This window comes from Leuresthes tenuis, unplaced genomic scaffold (assembly GCF_036924035.1).
Source record: "Leuresthes tenuis unplaced genomic scaffold, fLeuTen1.0.hap1 SCAF_10, whole genome shotgun sequence".
Classification (NCBI taxonomy): domain Eukaryota; kingdom Metazoa; phylum Chordata; class Actinopteri; order Atheriniformes; family Atherinopsidae; genus Leuresthes; species Leuresthes tenuis.
Window position 1 is genome coordinate 28,838,649 of NW_027325364.1, and position 24,575 is coordinate 28,863,223.

Consider the following 24,575-nt stretch of genomic DNA (forward strand, 5'->3'; position numbering starts at 1 on the left):
CAATACGGACATTTCCAACTGTCCCTGAAGGCAGCTTTGATTCAGCGCAGCCGAAAGAGAAGAGACGAAGGGACGGTGCGGGACCTTATCGCAGGAAATACGCTATCAAATTCCCCACTGTACCTCTCCGACGAGTGTCCATGCAGTCAAACTGTTTCAGTAACTCCCAGGCAGTCGGTGGTAAGTATTTCATGTTTTTAAACCAACATTTTGTTGCATGTTTCTACTTTTCCACCGAAAGTTGAGTCGGGCCCCCGTATCAAAGCAAACAGAGACAGGGATGTTGACTGTACTTTCTCCCCACAGTCGGTCTCTATTTTTACGGGAAAACGACTGTCTCTGTCCACGGTTAACGGAAATATTCTGGAAAGTGCTACATTTGGGTAAACACAAAGCAGTTTAGGAAGTCATGGCGACTAAGTTCTTTTGTTGTTTTTTTCTCACCTGAACACGTCTTCGTGCTATGGCGAAGTCTTAGTGTTTGTGATATGAGTAGAATATTATGACTTTAGCTAACTGTTTTGTATTCTTATCGTTGCATATATGCTAGCCAAATATGCCAATGATGAACTGAAATAGAAGTTTACAGAATGATATCTTTTGGGGATATTTGGGAACTCACATGCCTGCATAAGAGCACCGTGTTAAACTGTATATGTCAACAAAGATGCGGTCATATCAGGATAACTGCTGTACCACCAGCGAAATCCCCCTTGATAAAACAAGCATGTTGACAGTCATCTGGATTTCAAGCAACTATATAACATATTTAGATAATTGCATCGTGTTTAACCCCTTTAAAAGCTCCTTTTTATTGCTTTTCTGTGTGTGAATATGCAAAGTATGACCAGAAGTTGAATCAGATGTATGTGTTTGTACAGGCACCATACAGCATCATTACTGGCAAAGTCAAACCTGCTGATACTTTAGGAGGCAAACTATCACTGGGAAAGTTTTTCATTCTGTCAGGCATTCAAGACTCTCAACTGCTTTTAACGCAAGTGTGTACGTGGAGCTCTGACACTTTTATGTGAGGTTTAATGTGTGTCAACAAGCTGAGACTTATTCTACTAAAGCAGCTATGATCTGTAGCATTCCCAACCCTTCATTTAATGCATGCACACAGCGTCTGCACAGGGATTGACTGGACTTACATCCGTTAATGCCACCTGACTGATGTCTTCTCAGTCTACTCCTCCAGCTGGATCCCGAGGACCTCAAGGGACCTGGAGGAGTTTTTGTATATCCTTGTTTAAGTGATTTAGAATTACTCGACGGGCTGTTTAAAAGTCTTTCATCTGTCCCCTGCCATGTCCGTCTGTAGTACGTGTGAGAAATAGTAGCTACAGCCATCTTCTCTGTTGCAGCTACTAGAATTTTGATCAGTTCACAATCATCTCCTTTCAGGGAGGTGGGACTCCTGTCCACAACCCGGAGGCACATGCTGACCGATGACAAAGAAAGTTTCACCTGCTGCAACGGCCTCTGAGATGTCTCCAGGAGAAGCAATACGTGAATGACAGCGTGAGCCCGGAGGAAGAACAGTTCAGGCCAAGTTATCCTCACACAGAGCCAAAGAGACACTCGTTCTAGTTTACGTAAAAAAAAAAAGCAAAAAAAAAAAAGCATTTGCTCGCTCCTCGTCGGCTGCTGCCATGCTGATACCAGGACCACTGTGGGCGTGCCTGGCTCTGATATGGGTCGGATGCTGCAGCTCCCACAGCTTGTTTACCTGTGAACCCATAAAAGTGCATCGATGCATGGGGATGCCATACAACATGACTTTCTTTCCCAACATGATGGAGCACTACGATCAGGATATCGCTGCCAGCAAAATGGAGGTGAGTTCTTGTGATGTAACCTATGCCTGTATACACCAATAAATGCCCTTTTTTGCTGTGAAATTAGCAGTGACATTTAAAGTTACAATTGATCTATTTCTCATTTATTCCCTTTTAATTATCTTTTTTTTCTTTTTCTTATTTAAAGGTCCAGTGTGTTGGACCTTTAAATATTTAAATATATCTTTATAACCGCTCTTCGTTGTGTTGTTGAATTGGCCAATCGATCCAATCACATACCACTGCTCTATGAGCACTGGCAAATGAAAAAAATCTCCAGTTTACAGTTTAAATACATGAAGAATGCATGACTTTGCCATTCAGTGAGCAAAATCTAACTGTACCAAAAGTGAAGATAAAGCATTTAGCAACTTTTGACCTGCCAAAAAGATTCTTGAAAGAAAAAATTCTCGATCCGTGTGTAAATGAAGTCAAAATGATCAAAAATAGCAACCATTATTAGTTCTGCCATGGGCACTGTTCATAGCTCCAGTCCGTTTATTCAGTGCGGTTACATGCGGGCAATCCAATCGGATTAATGGCTAAATTACAATAAGATTGAGTTATTCAGCTCATGTAACAAGCTTAATCCGACAAGAAATCGAATCGGATCGGGTTACTTGCGATCGAATTAAGACCCCGGGATAACTCCATCCGATTGCCCACTTAACGTGCCTGGAGTTGACTATGAATCGGATCGAGCGTTCTCGAGATCTTTTCCCGCGATCGTCAACCGGAAGTGGAAGGAGACGATATTACTGTTGTTGTCGCCGCCATCAGAAAGAAACAAACAACGCGATGGAGAACGTTGTGCATCACGTTTGTGCCATAACCCAGCTTATCACAAATGTAGAGGGACGCAGCTTCATCTTGCTCTTCGTTCGCCACCTTTCTCGAATGCCTGAGTTTGTTGGTGGTGGTGGTGAAGACGTCAACCGGAAGTGGCTTTATTAGCGATGGTTGAAATGGGTACAGCGCCACTTATCTACTGTGGTACTGCATGCTTTGTGCCAGTGATTCGATTCATTCACCGCCATGTAACAAAGGATAACTACCCTTGCTCAGATAAGGAGCATAACCCAACTATAGCTATAATCGAGTTAATCTCATCACGTAAACCCACTGGTGACTCTTGGTGTTTGTACTGTAATCCGATTGGTGGTTTATTGGAAGGTTCACCATCTGGAAGGGGGGGCTACAAAACATAATTCTACAACGTCATAATAGATTATGCATTGACATAAAATCACTCCTATGATAAGAAATCCAGCCACAAATTGCAATTAGTAGTGATGATACTGTTGCTACAGAACACACAAACAAGCTACATAAGCGTCAGCTTTCAGGTTTAAAAGCATAGAGGGCCCTCTCATGCTAAACGCTTTCATTAAAAACAACATTGCCGTCTTTCCCTGCAGCGCAAATTAAGAGCAGTGGAGAGCTTATTCCGGTTATTTTATTTTTAAGTTCTGGCCTTATCTCAAAATATCCCAGATGCTGGATAAATGCCAGATATGTTACGTTAATGCAAAAAAGATGACTGCTGACGGTGAAGCTGCTCCACTGCGTGTCAAATTAGTACATGCATGATGTATTCGGCATAGTCAGCTGCAGGGATGAAGAAAGTCTTTCCAATGCTGTCACCGTCTCCCAAATTAAAACTCGTCATTCATTAAACAGCCTCAAACAGCCAGAGTATCAGTGGGATCTGTCTTGTTTATAAGATTCATAGCTTGGATCAGATAACTGGGGATAATGAGCAGTCTGAGCTAACAAGTAAATTCCCTGTTAGGATAATGAGCATTCAATATTCATTGTTTTGTTTTTTTCTGCCTTCTTGCTGTTTTTTCATCACCTCATAATCTCGCATTGATTTTGAGAGCTGAGATGTATTTGAGGCAATTTACCAACAACTCCTCTTTTACGTGGCGTTTCCACTAAAGAGCAAAGACAAATACATTCCATACAAACACCCTCTTCTGATTTGGATCGCACCCGCTGCAATGTCTTGTGACTTCTTGGAAGAACTTTGATGGAAACTATATGTTTATTCAGGACACACAGACTTATCACATGAAGAGTTACACACATCAGACTTCTTGATCTTCCAGATGTTGATATTAACATTCATCATGAATATCTCCGATCTTATCAAGCTCGTAATGATGCGAAAAGAATGATGCAGCGGCTCAATATTTCTGGAGTGTGTTAAATATGACAGATTTGAAAAAAATAGCTTCTTTTGAACTATTTTTTGTGTTTGTGGTTCTGTCCCAGTGACAAAATGTGGTCAGATCAGTGCATGTGGTAGTGCGTACGTACCCATCCGTGGTTTTCTCACCCCGCTCAGAGTGAAGGATTACGACGTGCAATCCTCCATAAAAATTACACTGCATCGCCCTCGGCAACAAGGTGACGCCTTGGTCAGTTGTCGATTGGTTCAACGATAGGTTGAACAGCTCAAAAGACCAGAGTGCATTTCGTCCCAAAGAGAAGGAAGCATGAAAAACGGTTCAGACTCAGCAAAAGAAGGGCAAATAAAATGGGTGCGCAGGGCAACCTTATTGGTTTTCCAACACTTTGCTGCACACCACTGCAAAGAAACCGTTTGTCTTCTATCTTTTTTTTTTTTTTTTTTTTTTTAAACCAAACACCAAATGTGACATCCTGCAGTCAGCAACGCAAGCTGAAGCCAGTTTCCTGGCAACAGTGGCTCTCTAATGACACTTATTTGAGAAAATATAGGGAAAATGAAACACCAGCTGAACAGTTTTTACTGGCTAACAGAGGAATACATGAAGATCTTGTGAAAGTGAAACAGTTTTTTAGATTATGTACGGGCCTTTTGAGCCATAAAACCCGTTGCTCTGCGACGGCTGCGACACTTTTCCCGATGCACCTTAAGGCCGGGTGCTGTTTCTTGTCTTCTCAGCAGCGAAGGCTGTTTCTCTTTTAGTTTCATCTTTTGTCCTGAAATACCTGAGGCCCGGGGTTTGGATTACACTCATGTGGTGTCAGAGTTTTGAGCTAGAACAGAGATCTGTTAAAGGAGTCTTTTGTGTGTCATTTGGCAAAGGTGTAGGCTTCTTGTTTCACAGCAACCTTGGCCACAGGCTACTCTATCGACTTTGTTGTGTAGGGTCTTTGATTTCTAGAGGAAGGGGAGGGACACACCCAGCCCCACAGAAAGCCCAGTGCACATTCCACAATGAGTATTCTCTGTCTTGTAATAACTCACCCATTTCCAACTCGTACACAGTCTAACTTCCATGCTCCTGTCTCCCAGGTGACAGGCTTACACTCTGGTCTACATTCAACAGTACATACTTGCAGAAATGCAGAGTTAGAATGTGAAGGAAGTGGACAGACGAACTGGCACACTGTAAAAGACATGGAACACTTGAGAGTCTTAAAGGTTTGAGCAAAACTTCGCAAAGTGAGAGCCTCGTCATTTTTCAAATCATTTAATCCTTGGAGTACTTTGCTATGAAATTCTCTTCAAAGGATTTTGCCTTTAAGAGCAAATCAGCTCAACTCCTGCTGTTGATCGTAGCTGAAGGTTTCTGGAAGGAGAGCAGTTTTTACTGTTCACGTTGTAAAGCAAATAAGGGTCAGATTGTTGAGCCTCGAGGAGCTCGGAGTCGAGACCTCCAAAGGAGAGAAACAAAGACGCTTACTGTCGCAGGGGCAGTCAGAGTTGTCAGACCGCTGCCTGACTGAATTTCAAGAAGAGAAACGCTGAATAGCAGACTGTGTACTTGTGGGTGTGTGTGTGTGTGTGTGTGTGTGTGTGTTGCATACAGACATGAACAGTTTTGGGGAACAGTAGTCTGTTCACTTATAAAGCGTGATGACAGATGAACCCAAACTCTTATGATTAGATTCTGTTAATGTGCACAATTCTTTTTTTAGTAACCTCGAGTGAAGTTGTTCCTGTTATAAATCCTCTTTTAATATTGCCCTCGAGCAACCTCCCTATAAAGCAGCTCTGTGCATTCCAGCCCTCTTGGATTTTCGCTGTGTTTCCAAATGTCCGTACACTTATTTCCTGCCACCTATACCGCCTCCCACCCCCTTTCCCTTTTCAGTCCGCAGGCTCTTGACCGGTGTGTTGAAACAGAAGAATATGGTTTCCAGTGAATGGGCCGCTTTGTGTGGCACTGAAGATAATACCGCAGCCCAACCAAATAACGTTCAGACATTTTGCGGAGCAGCGGTTCGAGATAAAACTGTCCCAGTTATTGACAAGAGAAAAGCTGAGCCTGACAAAAGCCGGATTTTATGTGCCAAATGTTTTGTTTGCCTCCTAAGCTGCCCTGCGGATCAGTTTGCAATCCCTTGCTTGTTTGGGACAGGTTTTTGTGTAGCTGCAAAGTTTTGAAATGACTCAATCGTAACATTTTTAACTTTTTAAGAGAAGATCACATGCCAAATCAAGATTGCCCTTGAAGTAAGATCATCAGCTTGCTCAACCCTAACTTTTAACTCTATATATTTATCAGCATTTTTAACCACTTCCATCCACCGCATTTTTAATTAATTTAGCACAATGCCTGTTAGCTTGGTATGAATTTCTCCTGACAAAGAGGCATGTTGTAGAAAAGGACCTCACATGAGAATGTACTGCAATAAAAACCTCATGAATAAGAGGTCAGTAAGTGTGTTTTTTTTTGTTTTTTTAGGAGACGCAGAAGTGATATTTTCAGCTGCCTCCACCTACCAACATCCAACCATTGTGCTTTTGGCCCATTGATATGATTTGTTATGGTGTTATGACATGTTGTTGTGAGATAACCTCGACTATGACGACTTTAGTATCATACCTCAATTTATTTCCTGTCCAGTCTTGTGCAAATGGAAAACATGTCAGCAGTCAGTAGCTCTTTCACAGGCATATCTGAACAAAGCCACGAGAAACAATAACACGGATCAATTTGTTATTTCTTTTAAACCATTAATGTTACGTATCTCCTATTTGAAAAGGGCTTATTTTTGTCTCCTAATTTCAACATTTAGTCACATTGTTCGTGTACCCATTTTCCAGCTGCTTGTTGCAGTCGTTATCGTGACCTTGCAGACTGCCATGAACTGTTTTTTTTTTTTCTTTTTTATGTGACAAAATCACTGCTTATATCGACCGAGTTCATCCGCTGTTTAGGCAGCCTTCTTGATGTAGCAAAGGAGCAGCATATCCCACTGAAACATTAGATTCCTCAATCCAGACAGGCAGCAGATGTTTGATATAATGAAAATATTTCTAATAAATGCAAACCACAGCTGGAAAACAAAATTTAGATGGAATGTGTCCATTCAGAATTTACTGGATGATGCAGATGACTCAAGTCATGAAATTTGTATCTAAATGTTTCATCCCTATCTTGCAGTTCTTGTATTTTCAGATAGCTGTACTCAAGCAGGGTTTGCAGCACAGTTCTGGTAGTGACATATGTATTTAAATTTATTGTCATTCATCTCTCAAATCCAGCCATTTATGCCCCTTGCAAACCTGCATTGTTCTCCGGACGTCCACCACTTCCTATGCCAAGCTTTTATCCCAGCGTGCACTGAAGAGAACAAAGTAATCCGTCCATGCAGGGAAATGTGCGAGGCTGTTCTGTCTGACTGCGAGGAGAATATTCGCATCTTTGGTGTCACCTGGCCTCCTGAGCTACAATGTGACAAGTAAGAAAACGTCAGCTCACTTTGCCTAAAACTCTGAATCAGTCCGTTATTCCATAATTGTCGTTGTCTTCTAGACTGGACGCATGCACCTTCTATGGTTTTGTGCCTCCTCCAACCACCCCAGTGACCTCCTCATCAACTAAGAGAGACCTTGGCTTCTGGTGCCCACTGCAGCTAAAGACCAAGCCAGGTCACGGCTCATCCTTCCTCGGGGCTCAGGACTGCGCTCCACCATGCTCCAACATGTACTTCAAACCGCACGACATTGACTTTGCCAAGAGCTTTATTGGTGTGTGCTCCATCATCTGCCTGGGCGCCACACTCTTCACTTTTCTCACTTTCCTCATTGACGTCAAGCGCTTCCGATACCCAGAGCGCCCCATAATCTTCTACGCCGTCTGCTACAGCTTTGTTTCGCTCATATACTTCATTGGTTTCCTGCTGGGGAACAATGCTGCCTGTACCAAAGCTTCCCATCCTGCAGGTGTGGACACTGTAGTGCTGGGATCTCAGAGCAAAGGCTGCACCCTGCTTTTTATGCTCCTCTACTTCTTTTCCATGGCGGGTATCGTCTGGTGGGTCATACTCACCATCACCTGGTTTCTGGCTGCTGGACCGAAGTGGAGCTGCGAGGCCATTGAGAAGAAAGCTGTAAGGTTCTTAAGAGTTAGTCATACAGCAAACAGTGCCAGAGCGCAGCAATGATAAGTGGAATATGGAAGCGAGGGCAATGTTTCGTGTGGTTGATATTGTCCTTTTTGTTCGCTGTCTTTAGGTGTGGTTCCACTCTGCTGCCTGGGGGATCCCTGGTGCACTAACTGTCATGCTGCTGGCTCTGAACAAAGTTGAAGGGGACAACATCAGCGGGGTTTGCTTTGTGGGACTCTACGACCTGGACGCATTGCGGTACTTTGTTCTGGCTCCGCTGTGCGTGGGTGTTATAGTGGGCCTCTTCCTCATCCTGGCAGGTATCGTCTCTCTCAACCACGTCCGTCAGGTGATCCAGCACGATGAGCGCAACCAGGAGAAGCTGAAGAAGTTCATGATCCGCATCGGTGTGTTCAGCTGCCTCTACCTCGTCCCGCTGGTTACCCTGTTAGCTTGCTACACTTATGAACAGAGTCACCGCAGCACCTGGGAAAATACCTGGATCAATGACCGCTGTCAAGAATACAGCATCCCCTGCTCCTACAAGGTACCTGTGGCTCATGTCATATTCTCAAGGAACTACAACAACAACCACAAGTTCAGCAGTCTTTATTTAGCACTGTGGAATTGTTCTGTTTGTTAAAGAAAGATCAATCAATCAAAGAGCAAAGCTGCAAATTAGGGAAATATAGCTAAATTTACCATCACGGTAGACACGTCATCACCTCGGCACACTTCTACACACTGTGTGGGAAGGTGATTTGAACTCCTCATTTTTTTTCATGTTTTCATAGTTCTCACACCCACACGTTGTCATTAGCTGACATCTACGCACATGGATGTTGCCCCAAAAATGTCCCGAGCCCGTCGGTTATTTGCCAAGGACGCTGTCTCTGCAGAAAACACTCCGTAACACTCTTCTAATGGGTCATAAATGATTGAGATACACTGCTTTGGTGCAAGTTTACAAGTTATGGCCTTTAATCAAAAAGAACCTTAAGTTATGATGTTAATCCTCAGGGTTGTTTTTTTTTTTAAACACTAATTGGAACATAGTTGTGAATGATTACAGACCAAATATTACTATTAATGCCAAGTAACAACTGTTGACACCAGTTGATTAATACCAAAATGTTTCTTACCCCGTGTTGCCCTACATTTTCAATCTCTGAAGTATTGCTTTCAGATCGGATGTTGAATCCCTATGTGTGTGTGCATGTGTGTGTGCACGTGTGTGTGTGTGTGTATGGGAAGCCACAAGAACTGCCTGTAAAGTTCAAGGACTCCAACAACCTATCTTTCTTTTATGCATCTTTTTATGCAAACACATGCAACAACAACACAAAAATGTAACAACTACATCCCATCCAGTTTATGAGAACAGCGGTCGGACAAAAATAGAGCCTGTGACAAGATTTTAATATGGAAAATTCAGGCTAGACTCACCATGAACCAACTCAATATACTTTAACATGGCTGTTTATTAAGAAACCACTTACACTCCAAAAAAGCAGCTCAGGATGCATGAGTTATTGAGTCCACGAGTACATTTCTGTAAATTGACTTAGCCCTTGTTGAACAAAGCTTGAAAGCCCTTATGTAGTCTTAAGAAAAAAATCTGATTTGTTCATTTACACTTGAGGTGAATCACATGGATCTTATTAGCATTTGGGTCTGTCTCTGTTTCAGACTACAGAGCTCGAGCGTCCTGACCTCTCCCTGTTTCTTGTAAAATACTTGATGACGCTGGTGGTTGGAATATCTGCAGTGTTCTGGGTCAGCAGCAAAAAGACCTGTTCTGAGTGGGCCTATTTCTTTAACAGGACCCGGAAGAGAGAGTAAGACTACATCTCTAACCACTCTTATGTTGTCACTGATGAAGCAGCGATTGAATAAGCAAGTTGTGTTATTCCTTTACTGCCATGTCCTGTAACCCACAGTCCCATCAGCGAGAGCCGCCGAGTGCTCCAGGAGTCCTGTGAGTTTTTCCTGAAGCACAACACCCGCGTCCAGCACAAGAAGAAGCACTACAAGCCCAGCTCCCACAAGCTCAAAGTCATCTCCAAATCTATGGGCACCAGCACTGGCGTTGTCCCCGCCAATACCGGCACCATCGCCTCTGTGTCGGGCCACCACGAGTCTGACACCTCAGCCAGGGAGCAGCTGGACCGAGGCACCTCCAACAGAAGCTCCAGGAGGGGGGAGAGAGAGGGGGGAGAGAGACGCAGCAAAGGGGGGAGCTCCAGCAAGATAAGCAGCCGCTCTGAGAGCATGCACAGAGTTACAGATGGGAGGTAAGATGCGATCGGAGTGGCATTTTCTGAATATGAGTGTTTCAGGAGAGAAGAACCGAATCTACATGGTGATGTTCAAGAAGTCAAAGTCATATCATGAACATGGGCTTAAAGCGCACACTCTCAGATTTAATTGTAGGGTATTCACATCCAAATTGGAGGAAGAGGTAAGGAGAACTCTCTTTTTCAGGAGCTCAAATGAACAGAAGCATGAACACGACGTTCATTTTTAACGCTTCGTTCGCAGTCTCTTGCAGCCAATGACTTCCTTAAGTATGGAACCTGAAGATTTCCTCCTTTGTGTTGCTTTTCCAGGTGCAGCTTACTTCTGTTCATGTTTGTTTGTGCATCTTTCTGCTTTTTACTGTTATCTTCAACAAGTTGAACGCATGCCCGTTGGGGTTTAGACGAGCTTCTCTGTCTCGGAAAATGTTGCATCTTTCACTTTCTTTGCACTTTCCAACCCGACTCCTGGTACGAGCCATGGTTTTCTCTCATCTCAACCACCTCAGTGCTCTTCTAACATGCCTCCTAACATCCTCCAACTGTTGTTCCTGCATTCTGTCGCTTTAAATTGATTCACTGCGAAAGGTTTTGCTGCATTTGGGTGAATGTGAGCAGGTGCTTCACTGAACACCTTCATACATTTTACAGGTGATCTTGTAGTGCTTCAGATCATGATCACGAGCCATGAGACGTTTTTAAGGAAAACCCTAATCTGCCCCCTCCGTTCTTAAGGCTTATGAACGCTTTGCAGCCTCTGAGGAGCAGACAGCATGTTGTGGATTCACATCACGACAGCTGTCAGATGCAAACACCACAGCTGGAATTGACTCCAGGCCTTTTGCCTACTCGATTTAGTTAATGTAGAGGAATTAGTCTTTAAATAGAGCTTTAGAGAGTTTTAATCCCAAAGCTTTGGATGTGAATGCCCTCAAGTTAAAGCTGAGTTGACATTTTAGGCCCACGTTCAGTATAAACTGTAACTAGAACATCTTCATGGTAAGATTAAGAAAAATAGTCAGCATCCAGATTGTAATGGACCTAAGTGTATATATTTTTTTCTTCACTCTTCTTCTCTCTATTTTAAAGTTCGATTGAACTTTATGTCAAATGTAAGTTGAGATGCCTATTTTTTGGGTATTGCTGCCACAGCAATGTTGACACTGTTGCTCTTTAACGTAAAATTAATTCAACTGGATTTGTGCCTGTAATAAACGGTTGTTCTGGATTGTGTGCTGGTTCAGGGGGACTCCAAGGAGCGAGCTGTCGGAGAGCCGGCAAGTTACCGGTGGCCATCCAGCTCTAAACCTATCACAGACCAGCAACATCCAGGGCTCCACCCAACACATAGTGCACCAGGTGCCTGAGGAGAGCAAGGACGCCAAGGACATCTGACTTCCCAAACACATCCGTCCGTCCTCCATACCACCTGATACCCACTCGGAGTTGCTGATGTTGTTTTAGAAGACTTAGTTTGTTTGGGCGCCAGCTGTGTATTAGCGCTTTTCTGGACTTTTTAGTCTTTCTGTTGCAGAGCAAAGCTTTCTGTCTCCCAAACGTACAACCACCAATGGTCATTTCATGTTCTGGCACGCTGTAGGCGTGCTGTTTTGTAGGTTGGTATTTGAATGCTATATGATGCTCGCAAATGAATCCAATACTTCTGTAAATATTATTTTTTTATCGCAGAATTTAAGTCTTCCACTGAACCAGTCGCTACACTGTGAGACGTGTCAGAGAGGTCATGATATTGCCAAACACTGAACCCGAGGAGAGTTGTCCTGTGTTAAACTATTGCTGCATGTCTCCTCGTCCTTACTGTATCGATGTTTTTCCCCCCACAGAAAGCATGCTCTTAAACTTGACTGTATTCATTTTTGTTGAATTTACAAATTTCTTTCTAAAACCCGTCTTAACTCCTCACTTTGTGATTATTTACTTGTTTCTGTTGCTTAAATAGACATATCCAGTGAATCTGGGGAAAGCTTTGTAGTTTTCTGAAACAATTTTCCTTTGTTTCAAAGCAAAGAAAAATAATCTGTGGAGGTCACACGTTCGTAGATTCATAGACGTTGAATCAAACCCAAAAGAACAAATCAAGCAGACTTTGCACTGTCATTACAAGCACAAACCACTAATCAAGTGCTCCATGAAAAGGCAAATGATTACAGGACAAGTGTGGGGGTTATTTATAAACTATGGGTCACAGAGCAGTCTCAGTTTCTCCTGTGATTTCTTTCTTTGTCCTGCTGAATCCTCTGTTGAGCTGCACAGGGGGCTGATCATTCCCTGAAATGGATTTACTTTTTATATTTAGGAGCCACAGGACAATCCTGACAACGCATACTAAAAGGGAGCAGTGTCTTTGTATGTTTTTGTATTTCAGTCGCATGTGGAGAGGGGGGGTCTGCCTTGTGTCATGATGAATCCAAGACCTGGTGTCGTCTTATCAAAGGCTCTATTGCTTTTTATTATTTTTTATTTTTCATTTTTAAATGAATTTCCTGTTTTTGACTTTTCAATTACATTTTGTTATCACTTGTACTTTGATGAAGTTTTGAATAAAAAGCAAGAACAAATGCGCGCCAGTTGTGGAATAGCCTCATTGTGACCGCTTACATTCGAGTTTAACACTTGCATCATTCCGCAAATGGACACGATGTGCCCGCACAAATCTCACTGGGATGTCTTTCCTCACTGAAAGTTGACTGGCTCCTTCCCTCTCGTCCTGCCCTCTTCTGGACTTGGAACTGGCTGGACTCGGAGTCAAACTGTCGCTTCGGATCTCTCTCTCTCACACACACAGAGCGCGCGCACAGTAGTCTTCTGTCGCTGGCGTGATGTCTCCTCTCGCTGCCCGCCTGCTGATTCTTGTCTGCCTGGCTTTGCCTCTTTACGGCGTGGAAAAGGTGAGAAATAGAGGATACCGAAAGGATCCTGACGCTGACAAGGTAAGAGGGACACGATGAGATCAACCTTGAAGAAGTTAACGATTACTTTCCCAAAAGCAGATGTGGGGAAACTAAGCAGCTGTTCAACCCTTAAAAAAAAAATTGAACATTGATAATATATCAAACTCTGAATATTGAACTCTATGCAGAATGACATTAAGGTCATTCTGCGCGCTTTGTTGTATTTTTAATGCATCTCATGTAAGATTTATTGGTTACTTTTTTACAGGTCTAATCCTGTTCTTTCCCGGCCTTTTGTTACGCAAGACACTTTTAGCAAAAATACCTTTAAGCAAAAATATTTCTCACACAAAAAAGCCTAAAATAGTAAAATGATAGTAATAACTGTAAATATGGTGGTAATGATAATGATAACTCTGCAAAATGGTCTCCAAAAGATTTTTTTCTCCTTATGTCCATGAGTAGAACAGAAGGTGCATTTTTATTGCTTTTGTATAGTCAGCTGCTTCTCTTATATTCCAGGTTTGGCATCTGTCCAGCAGACTGAGTGGACAAAAAAAAAGTCCCAAACAGGAAGTTGGGGTCTGGCTCATGCTGTCTACCAGTCTTTGTTCTCTGTGCCTGTTTTCCAGTTAAAAATAACTCTGTGTGAGTTTGATTTGTAATGATATTATGAGGCTGGTTACTACCGTCCGATGTGATAACAGCCACAGCATGGGAAAACACACCCAGGGTGGGCTTCAACTGTTTCATGGCACAGGGTTTCACTTCACTAATTCTAAGTTGTTGCCATGCCCGGTATATTTGTGCAGAATCACATGACCCACAAATCTGTTGGGAATCAAAAGTAAAACTTGTGTTTGTTTTTGCTGGGGCTCTTTGGACTCTCTCCCCCTGACTAAGTCTGACTATACCTCACTTTGAAAACCTCTGAGCTCAAGCAGACCCAATGTGCAGCATTTAATAAATAGTATATTTTGTTACCATCTGTATCTAGTGCACTGGAAATGATGCAGACAAGCCCAACTGCACTAGACACTCCGATGAGGGAAGATCTACTTATTTGAACGGCATGGTAATCATAAAATCCCATTTTGCATCTTACTGAGATCTTTTGAATCAGAAAACTCTTTAAAAAACTGCATCGCCACACTTTGCATGATCCATGAAAGCTTTGGGGCTGACTTTGGTGTTTACTAATGCATGAATTGCCACAGACTCCTCAGCACTTTGGGGCAAATGCAGCCTTTATGCCTCCAGTAACAGACTGTGTCCTACCAACAATCAGTGTGACTGGAGTGTAATTCATGCAGGCAGGCTGGACCACTGTAGAAAGAGCATACTGGAAGTTAATATAAAAGTCAGCTATGTGGTTAAAGTAACAGAGGTTCCATTCATTAGTCAGCTTTGAAAGCTCTCCAAAAGTTCAACCTTGAAAAAAGTTTTCCTTGCCGAATATATGAAGTAATGTTACGCTTCAAGCCTCATGCAGCGCTTCCATCCTTTTCCACATTTTGCCAGCATAAGCCAAAGTGCATTTAAGTGCCTTATCCCCGATTTCCTAAGAGCAAACTCCAGTTCAGTTTTAGCACACTAATACCAACCTCGAATCCTCTAGTTTCATCACAGACTTCCCAGTTTCCTTATGAGATGATGCAAGGTCTCACATCTCCAGGCTGCTCCAGTGGTAGCTGCTTAATGGCTAAAACAGACCCTCAACCATCTGTTTCACTGCAGCTGACTCAGAATACTGTACTTCTCCCATCTTTTAGGTGTTTTTTTTTCAATCAGATTATCTGACCTTACCCCAGGGAATCAAGTCAGGAAAAGATGTTTAAACTAAAGAAAAAGTTCTTTGTTCTCCTCCCCCACTTCGCTTTTGCCTTAATGCCATTCGGCCATGTACTCTCTCATAACTGCCTCACAGCTGCATGCTGAACAAAAAGGCAGCAATGACCCAACAAAAACTCCCACCAAACTGCTTTTGCCATTCATATTTGCTTAAGGAATGCACTCATACGTGTCAGTTTACGTCTGTCGTCCTGGCTGTGGGAATGACTTACAAATCACCTAAACAAAATTAAAACCCATCTGCAACTAAAAAAAGCTTTGACAGTTATTTATCCTATGCTCTGCAATCTGTTGGTCAAAGTGCCTCTTCCGAAGAACATATTACACAGATCTATTTGGATCCTCAATGTGTGTTTCTCTTTGTGGTAGCTGTTGGCTAACTTCCCCCTGTGTGTGTGTGCGTGTGTCTGAGTCAGCTTGAGTAGGATGCAGCATCTGGTTAAACAAAGCAGAAGATTCAACAGGACAGTGAATCACACTGAGAGATATGCGACCAGACGCCTACTAATTTAGGCCACCACCAAGCCATAAGTTCCCCATTATCACAGATTTTATCATTCATTAGCTTTGTGGCTTTGGGTTTGTTGATTCAGTTGCTTAGCCTTGGTTTGGATAACATCTGTTATAACACTTGTTTCAAACTGATGCCATTGGATTTGTCTGTGTGACTGAGAGCTAATCTTCATTCTTGTGTGTGATGGTTGGATGAATGGCAGCAGTTAGGTGTCTGTGCATGTAGCCCAAACATGGATTCAACACGTGGGGGAGAAAAAAGTCAATAAATAAAAGCACGAACTGTTACATTAATAGGTTCAGTTGATGTGGTTGGATGTCTTTGTTTCTTTGTCAGTTTTCACCACTACTTTCCCTTCTCTGTGTATTCACAGTTTGGCAGCTGCATACAAGGTCCAGCAGGCACCACTGGTAGAGATGGTAACCCTGGAGCCAACGGCATTCCAGGTACACCGGGTATCCCAGGTCGTGATGGACTCAAAGGAGAGAAAGGAGAATGCATAAGTGAGATTTTCGATGAGCCCTGGAGGCCTAACTACAAGCAATGTGCCTGGAACTCTCTGAATTATGGGATTGACCTGGGTAAAGTGGCTGTAAGTATCTTCCTGAGCATTTTAGTCATTATGAAGACACATAAATGTTCTACAACCACATGCCTATTCCATGCTGTGCCACAGGACTGTACGTTCACCAAGCTGCGTTCCGACAGCGCTCTCAGAGTCCTCTTCAGCGGTTCCCTCAGACTCAAGTGCAAGAACGCATGCTGCCAGCGGTGGTACTTCACCTTTAACGGAGCGGAGTGCACAGGACCCCTGCCCGTGGAGTCCATCATTTACTTAGACCAGGGAAGTCCTGAGCTCAACTCAACCATCAACATCCACAGAACGTCCTCAGGTATTTTTTTTTAAGTAATGTGCCACTGTGACAAGAAAAGTGGAGTAAACGTGCTTTTTCACTGTGTAAATTGGGTGTTTATATATAAATTTCTCCAACAGTCTGATCTGGTTTTCATCTAAATTACAGTTATGAGCAAACTGTCTAATTTAATCCATGACACCCTTGTTATTGTGCAAGTATTGTTTTGTTAATTTGGAATACATCATTCAACTATTCTCAGTATAGCCTGAAACTGTACTGTCTAATCTCAGAGAAAAGATCAGAGTCTCTAAAGGAGAATCCAAAAAGTGGCACTGGATCTGGTTAACATGTCCGCCTTACACGGAACATAGCATTTCCACTGAGGAGGCCAATGCTCTAATTCAGAAAAAAATCACCACCACACACCTGCAGTTCAGCATAGAGAACACTGACACCCTATTAAGCTCCTGGGAAAATGTTTTGTGGACAGGTAGAATGACAGTGGAATTGTTTGGTCAGACAGCCTAAGATACAGCAAAATGTAGCAAGACCAGAGCATACCTATAATGAAAACAGGTGAAAGCATGGTTTAGGTCTGCTTTGCTGTATCGAGGCCTGGACAGCTCAACGCCATCAAGGGGAAAAAGAAATAGACCACTGCAGGATACTACTGAGATGTCTGTCTGTATATATCCAAGCTGAAACAGTTTTTTGGGGAAGAGTTACCAAAAAAAATGTTCTTACAACATGTCATGTGTGTTAAAAAAGGTTCATCCAGTCGTGAAATCCAAGGATTCACACCAGCAGTGTCATTGTTTTATGGAGTGTACCTTATAGTAACATTAAGAATTTGAACTGCTTGAGTTTTAGAGCTTCAGTTCATTCCATTTGTCAGAGAAAGATCACAATTTACTATTCAATTCAACTGCTTTTGCAGCAATGGTTGACAGTAACAGCTTATCTGTTTTTTTCTAAAATATTCTCATTTACTTTCAATGTAATAGTGAGATAAAATTTATTCCACTCACATTTCCATATGCCAGACATAAAACTACTGTTGGCAGATAACAGCTAGCATAAGCATATAGGACTTTCAAAGCTCCATAAATAGCATGTAGCATCTCATTTTGGAAATCCAAGGTCAAAAATCCCAAGTCCGAGTGTAAAAGGGGTGATTTTTGAAGCATTTGTTAGCTAGGAGTTGTAACTTGATGTTAGTTTGGTTCCCACAGAAAAAGCCAAAGTGACTTTTTAGTTATTTATTTCTTTAAGAAATCAACAGTATTTTTATTTTCTTTGCTAAGCTAACTGTTGACTTTAGCTTTATATATATAACAGAAATGACAGGGTTCTACAAAGCCTTTCATCTACTGGTTCTTGGCAAGAAAGATGCAAAGCTAACTGTGTAACTGTTTGTTTAAGTGATGTGTGAGCCGCTTGCTCTTTTAGAGTTTAAAGCGACACCCTTCCACATCATTTTAGAGAGGTCACCACAGCGCCAGGAAACAAAACGATTAACACTTTCCATTTCTGCAGTCAGTTCGGGTGTTCCTGAAATTCATTAGCTCCGTCTTTTTTTCCCCCCACCCTCTGCAGTTGAAGGGCTGTGTGAAGGCGTCAAAGCGGGGCTGGTGGATGTGGCCGTGTGGGTGGGGACCTGTGCAGACTACCCCCGGGGTGACGCATCGACAGGGTGGAATTCTGTATCCAGGATTATCATTGAGGAACTGCCTAAATAAGAAAACAGAGATGAAAGGGAGGATCCAGTCTCTGTAGTGTTAAGAGTATGTTGTTGCGCCCTCCAAAATGATCAGGTATGATTTTCTGAGGCGTCACAGCATCACTGACTGTAACTTGAATGTTTTGTTTTTTTTGTTTAAATTCTATGCTAGTCGGCAGGCCTGTAAACAGAGATACTGTTGTGCTGTCCCCTAGAAATAAATTCTGTACTGTAGCATTGTCTCCTTGTGAGTAATAACCGATTAGTTGTTGTCAGTGTTTGTACTGTGTACTCTGTAGTGCATTTCTATTCATTATTGCTATTAATAAAAGTCTTTTTTTTTTAAAAAACAATTCAACTCTTTAGATGGCACTGCTTGTAGGGTTGTAAAAATGCTGAAGTAACACACACACACACACTTAGTTTAAAATATGCCAAAATAACACATTTAATGTGTTCACGTATATTAAGCAGATAAAACAAAACTTTATCAAGCAATATAGCTACTGTTTGTTTCAAGAGAACAAATATGAAGTCATGGATAAGTGTGTCAGTGTGTTTGAACTAAAAGCCATCCTCTTTGTTGGATTTGTTTAAAACTAATATTACACACACAGTAACCTGAGAAGATTGCGTTGCCGATAATCACGCTTGAAATATTTCTGACTGTCTTTCTGCATCCAGAAAACAATGTAAACATAACTACTGTGTGATGAAATACTGGATTCGTCTGCTTCCTCTGAAATATGCTCACAACACTGACTTACAGTTCCCAAAAAAAAGGAAGAAGCCATCATCACAGCAGCAGCATTCATCATCATCTCAGCAAGGGTGAACAGCCGCATCTTCCCCATGACTTAACTGTGCGTTTGAATCAAAGATAATGTAATATTTCACGGAAAATCCACAGTCTAAACAGAAAGAGGAGGAAAAACTAATCCACAGCTGACTCTGTTGCTTCGTTTGGCAACGTTTTCATTATTTTTAAGAGCGAGCGAATGCTTCTCGCTTCAACACACATTTCACTGTCCTCGCAGTCCAGCCTCTGTCCAACGCTGTCCCCTCTGTGTCTCCACATGGCACAGACACGTCGGCGTGAGCTCACAGTCTGCGCGGCTGTCCGTTTCATGCTTTTCGAAACCACTTTATTTTTTCCCAAGAAGGAAGCGAGACACATTCTCGTAAACCACAAAGGTGATGCAGCAGGCAGGGGTGACGCGGATCAAGTTGGGGATGATGCCTTTGTAGAAACCAATGGCACCTTCATTCCTGCAGAGAAAGATATTATGATAAGCAGCAGAAAAAAATGGACACAACAGGCAGATTTACAATGGCTTGGTCTTGTTGTCAGAAGATCAGTATCATACCTCCACGTCCGTCTGATGACATCGATAACTCCATTGTATTTATTGTGCTGGTCTTGCAGGCGAGCTCGCACCACCTGATATGGGTATGTCGTGGCCACAGCAAATAATTTAGACAATGCTGCCATTGCGATATATTCCAACGCGCTCTGTTTACACAGAAAAAATGACGAGCCTCTTGTTATCTGTTATCTTAACAGTTAAAACCCCCATGCATGAGTTTTAATAAACCACTAAGTGGGTTTTCATCGTTTGTGTGGCTTATGGGTAATGACTCACCAACTTTGTGTCGGATGGCACTTTCTTGTATTTGTTGTAGTCTCTCTTGAGCTCTTCATAGGCCATGAACTGCAGCGCTCCATGAGACGTACCGAACAGGCCAGGAAGGTAACCCTTTTGAATAGATACCGTGAAAGTCATTCAGTCTGGACACATTCAATAACAGTACGCAAAATGTACTGCCAGAAAGACCCACTCGCATACATTTACCTGTGACTTCTAACCTGCTTCAAGCACCTTTTCATTGCATGTTTACTGAGGAATTTAGTACCAATGACTTTCAAGGGAAATTAATTAGATATTAAGCTTAAAAACAATTTAAAAAATGTCATTATAAATTAACTGTACTTTTCAAAGCTAATAAAGACTTGTGATGCCCTCTAGTGGCGATTGTCGACATTTGCTTAAATATTAACAAGCCAAGCAGAACAATGGAGAATTTTGTTCCTGTAACCTAAAAAAAAAGCCTCTACAGTATAGGGAATTTATTGACGTTGTCAGCACTAAGCATATCATCCTTTGCTGCACTATATGGAACTATATGCCCCGATGTCTCACCCTGTATAGTCCTGGCACTCCCTCATGGCGGTAGATCTTGACCAAAGCATCTACCATTCCCTTGTACTGCTTACTTGTTGAGTCGGCATTGTACTGCAGAACCAGCCGGGTCTTGGTGACCCAGATTGGGTTGGTTATGGTCAGTGTCAGGATGCCTGGGGAGAAAAAGTAGGAAATTCTTAGATTTCATCGCATGCGGCTGCAACTTAAAAAAGCTGCTGAGCAAAAGAAAACCAAGTCTCTGAGTGACCTGAACCATATTGTCACAGATCCAGATTATTACCATTTTTGAAAATCTACCCGAGTCACTTTATTTGCGGTATACTGACAAACATTTTAACGGGCTTCGCTATTGAACAGATGCAAGATGAGATGAGTAAAAGGAGCACAACAGATATAATGACAGATTTGTGATGTTCCAGAGCTTGTGGCGTCAGCAAACCTCTGCTGACTAAACACGTAATTTCAAACCACACTGTGCAAAAAATAAAGCCTGATAACCTGGAAAAACATCAACTTCCTTTAAAAAGTAACTTTATTGCCTGTAATACATCCATATGTGCCTTGTAATGTGCAACGACACATTCCCTCCTTCCTCCAATGACATGCTACATTAAGACACAGAAATATGCTGGGCTCAGCTCTACATTCTCAAGTCGTGGACTTGAAACGGGACACACAAGGACATACAGAACTGACCCCACGCTCTGATGCTGCATTCACTGCAGTAACCAACACCAATGATGAGATTTTTTGTGAATGTAAATGAATGAGGGTATGGATTCCGTACCAAGAAAACAACTGTGGTAAACATGACTGTTCTAGTTTTAGCTTGAACCACTAGAAATTTGTGAGGTCTGAGTTGTTTTTTTAGAAGTTGAAAATGTTCTCTCCTCCTGTCCTGTTTAGAGCCGCTGCTAGTTTTATTCTTCAGTCAGAATGCTAGCTTTACTTTTCAGTCAGAACGCTAGCTTTACTCTTCAGTCAGAACGCTAGCTTTACTCTTCAGTCAGAACGCTAGCTTTCCTCTTCAGTCAGAACGCTAGCTTTCCTCTTCAGTCAGAACGCTAGCTTTCCTCTTCAGTGAGAATGGTAGCTTTACTCTTCAGTGAGAATGCTAGCTTTACTTTTCAGTCAGAACGCTAGTTTTACTCTTCAGTCAGAACGCTAGCTTTCCTCTTCAGTCAGAACGCTAGCTTTACTCTTCAGTCAGAACGCTAGCTTTCCTCTTCAGTCAGAACGCTAGCTTTCCTCTTCAGTCAGAACGCTAGCTTTCCTCTTCAGTGAGAATGCTAGCTTTACTCTTCAGTGAGAATGCTAGCTTTACTCTTCAGTCAGAACGCTAGCTTTATTCTTCAGTCAGAATGCTAGCTTTATTCTTCAGTCAGAATGCTAGCTTTAATCTTCAGTCAGAATGCTAGCTTTACTCTTCAGTGAGAATGCTAGATTTCCTCTTCAGTGAGAATGCTAGCTTTACTCTTCAGTGAGAATGCTAGCTTTACTCTTCAGTCAGAACGCTAGCTTTATTCTTCAGTCAGAATGCTAGCTTTATTCTTCAGTCAGAATGCTAGCTTTAATCTTCAGTCAGAATGCTAGCTTTACTCTTCAGTGAGAATGCTAGATTTACTCTTCAGTGAGAATGCTAGCTTTACTCTTCAGTGAGAATGCTAGCTTTACTCTTCAGTGAGAATGCTAGCTTTACTCTTCAGTCAGAATGCTAGCTTTACTCTTCAGTGAGAATGCTAGCTTTACTCTTCAGTCAAAGTGCTCATTTTACTCTTCAGTCAGAATGCTAGCTTTACTCTTCAGTCAGAATTTCAAAAATGTGGGATTTACAGTCAGAAAGTGAACGTTTTTTTTTAAACCAACACAGGTTCATTCATCAAAGTTTGGGGTAGTGCCCAAGATTCTACTTAAATCATGTATGAAATGTTCAAATATTAACAGTCTAATGCCATAATTCAAGCTTAAATTAACAAAAGAAATGGAAAGCGGGTCATTAACTGCTATCATTTACGTGACAAAAATGTCATAATCATGACAAACCTATTTGTGCTTCATATCAAAAAGCAAGCATTACGCTTAGTGCTCGTATGTTGTCAATAACTCTGCTATTGACCCTTTATGATTATCTTAGTTTTCTCTGAGTAAATTACATCAAAATATATTTCTGTTAAAAGGTAGCTATAAAAATACAAATCTCTCTGCCTTTATTTTATTTTTGTCTTTTTTTTTTTTACTCTTCAGTCAGAACGCTAGTTTTACTCTTCAGTCAGAACGCGAGCTTTATTCTTCAGTCAGAATGCTAGTTTTACTCTTCAGTCAGAACGCAAGCTTTTACTCTTCAGTCAGAACGCAAGCTTTATTCTTCAGTCAGAACGCTAGCTTTACTCTTCAGTCAGAACGCGAGCTTTATTCTTCAGTCAGAACGTGAGCTTTATTCTTCAGTCAGAACGTGAGCTTTATTCTTCAGTCAGAACGCTAGTTTTACTCTTCAGTCAGAACGCTATCTTTACTCTTCAGTCAGAATGCTAGTTTTACTATTCAGTCTGAACGCTAGTTTTACTCTTCAGTCAGAAGTTAAAGGTAGTTAAAAATACAAATCTCTCTACCTTTATTTTATTTTTGTCTTTTTTTTTTATTCTCGAAGGAGCTTCATTTTCAACACATAATTTCATCAACAGGAGTTAGTTTCGTGTGATCATATGAGACCACAATGAACAACAGAACAGTGTAACAATTTGCATCTGCCCCCTGTGAATTACAACCAGCAAGGAGCAGTATAATCTAGCTCTCGTCAGTGGCTGCATGCTGATATTGAGTGTTTGCTTGCAGAACAGCCCTGTTCAAACGGATGTAGGACTGACCTGCTTCAGCCGCCGACACCAGGTGTTCTACAGCACTTAGTTCACTCTCACGACCTTCCTTTGTGTACCCTTTGATTGCATTGTAGCTGTAAAAGAAAATAACATGAAGAGTAACACGTTTCACAGCTACAGACCACCTTAAATGCCACTGTTGATAGTAAAAACACCCTCATGCAATTGTGAACCAACAAGCTCGAAGATTAAGGTTTACATACAAGAAGAAGTAGAGACCCCACGATGTGCCAGCACCCCAAATATTGGGGGTCACTCCTTGGTAGAGACCTCTCAGGCCCTCTTGATGCCAGACACTCTTCATACAGTGTAATATGCCACTGTACTTCGGTCTTAATTCCAGCCCGTCACTTACTACATAAGAAAATACATTGAAATGATGTTATGATTGTCAAATAAAGCACAAGATATCAACAGTTATTACAAATAAATTCAATACAATTAAATCAGCATGACAGATCTGCTATCAAGAAACCACATCTCAACTTGGAGCTCTGCGTACTTGTTGATCCACTAAAGGAAACAAAGTAGTAGATGCTTCATAGGACTTACACGTTATAATATTGCTGATGGGCTCAGTGAAATCATCCCAACAGTCTATAATACTTTTTGGTTTGTAAATGACGTACCTGCAAACCTGATTTTGACGAGGTCCAGTGGGTGAAGCACCAGTGTCGACACCACTCCCCCACTGAGTCCTGCGACCAGGTTTTCTACTCTCACGTGGCTGAAGACCCGCTGGAACCGTCCGGCTACAGGAGTGCCGGGCAGTCCTGTCTCTGTAACGTTAACGCTACCATGATTTGGAGCGGAGCTCATGTTAACAGGTAAGAGAGTCAGCTAGCTCCTGGTAGCTAACAGTGTTTACAGCACGAGCGCGCCGGATGGTATGGCTTAAAAAAACTTAACTTACTCTATAAAACTGAGACAACTGTTCGACGCTCCCGCAGAATTCAAATATAGCCCACAGGCGGTAAAGCCCTATCATTTTCAAAGCATGTCAGCATCTGAACCACGTTTTTGACACTGGGTTATATTCCTTAGCTTTGGTGTCGCTTTTCAAATGTCAACTTGCAGTACCACTGCTCGACCTTGCTATCAGTGTTAAGTAAACTCCAACCAGCTATCGTTAAAGTCCTACTTCCGGATTTTACTTTCAAAATAATATACATC

General features: G+C 42.0%; 3 protein-coding genes across 7 annotated transcripts; 2 read left to right on the forward strand and 1 right to left on the reverse strand.

The window, feature by feature from the left end:
- Window positions 1-47: 47 nt before the first annotated feature.
- Window positions 48-12,026, forward strand: fzd6 (frizzled class receptor 6). Of its 2 annotated transcripts, none has more exons than XM_072394834.1 (8): window positions 48-180; window positions 1,408-1,841; window positions 7,327-7,523; window positions 7,598-8,174; window positions 8,299-8,718; window positions 9,861-10,009; window positions 10,112-10,465; window positions 11,713-12,026. In XM_072394834.1, exons 2-8 carry the CDS (start codon window positions 1,656-1,658, stop codon window positions 11,861-11,863), a joined length of 2,034 nt encoding a protein of 677 aa, XP_072250935.1. In that variant the 5' UTR covers window positions 48-180; window positions 1,408-1,655; the 3' UTR covers window positions 11,864-12,026. The 2 variants fall into 2 exon arrangements, with proteins under 2 accessions (XP_072250935.1, XP_072250936.1); XM_072394835.1 differs by lacking the exon at window positions 48-180 and adding an exon at window positions 1,271-1,289.
- A 1,179-nt stretch (window positions 12,027-13,205) lies between these two features.
- Window positions 13,206-18,556, forward strand: LOC140316842 (collagen triple helix repeat-containing protein 1-like). Of its 4 annotated transcripts, none has more exons than XM_072394837.1 (5): window positions 13,206-13,419; window positions 14,378-14,455; window positions 16,119-16,337; window positions 16,422-16,638; window positions 18,199-18,556. In XM_072394837.1, the coding sequence occupies exons 1-5, from the start codon at window positions 13,309-13,311 to the stop codon at window positions 18,339-18,341; spliced, it is 768 nt and encodes a 255-aa protein (XP_072250938.1). In that variant the 5' UTR covers window positions 13,206-13,308; the 3' UTR covers window positions 18,342-18,556. The 4 variants fall into 4 exon arrangements, with proteins under 4 accessions (XP_072250938.1, XP_072250939.1, XP_072250940.1 ...); XM_072394838.1 differs by having other exon boundaries at window positions 13,207-13,377; XM_072394839.1 differs by lacking the exon at window positions 14,378-14,455 and having other exon boundaries at window positions 13,208-13,419.
- A 211-nt stretch (window positions 18,557-18,767) lies between these two features.
- slc25a32b (solute carrier family 25 member 32b) lies at window positions 18,768-24,523 on the reverse strand. The gene is made up of 7 exons (XM_072394836.1): window positions 24,032-24,523; window positions 23,606-23,756; window positions 23,391-23,476; window positions 20,524-20,678; window positions 19,966-20,079; window positions 19,690-19,835; window positions 18,768-19,591 (listed from the first exon to the last, which is right to left on the reverse strand). Exons 1-7 carry the CDS (start codon window positions 24,219-24,221, stop codon window positions 19,468-19,470), a joined length of 966 nt encoding a protein of 321 aa, XP_072250937.1. The 5' UTR covers window positions 24,222-24,523; the 3' UTR covers window positions 18,768-19,467.
- Between the last annotated feature and the right edge of the window lie 52 nt (window positions 24,524-24,575).

Bases quoted from the DNA above. Each gene is read 5' to 3' on its own strand.
- LOC140316842 (XM_072394837.1), top strand. From the start codon at position 13,309: ATGTCTCCTCTCGCTGCCCGCCTGCTGATTCTTGTCTGCCTGGCTTTG. The intron at 14,456-16,118 runs GTAATCATAAAA...GTGTATTCACAG, and splicing joins CTACTTATTTGAACGGCATG to TTTGGCAGCTGCATACAAGG. The intron at 16,338-16,421 runs GTAAGTATCTTC...GCTGTGCCACAG, and splicing joins TTGACCTGGGTAAAGTGGCT to GACTGTACGTTCACCAAGCT.
- slc25a32b (XM_072394836.1), bottom strand. From the start codon at position 24,221: ATGAGCTCCGCTCCAAATCATGGTAGCGTTAACGTTACAGAGACAGGA. The intron at 23,477-23,605 runs GTATGTAAACCT...TTTCTTTTACAG, and splicing joins TGGGGTCTCTACTTCTTCTT to CTACAATGCAATCAAAGGGT. The intron at 20,080-20,523 runs GTGAGACATCGG...TCTATTCAAAAG, and splicing joins GAGTGCCAGGACTATACAGG to GGTTACCTTCCTGGCCTGTT.
- fzd6 (XM_072394834.1), top strand. From the start codon at position 1,656: ATGCTGATACCAGGACCACTGTGGGCGTGCCTGGCTCTGATATGGGTC. The intron at 8,175-8,298 runs GTAAGGTTCTTA...CGCTGTCTTTAG, and splicing joins AGGCCATTGAGAAGAAAGCT to GTGTGGTTCCACTCTGCTGC. The intron at 10,010-10,111 runs GTAAGACTACAT...TGTAACCCACAG, and splicing joins AACAGGACCCGGAAGAGAGA to TCCCATCAGCGAGAGCCGCC.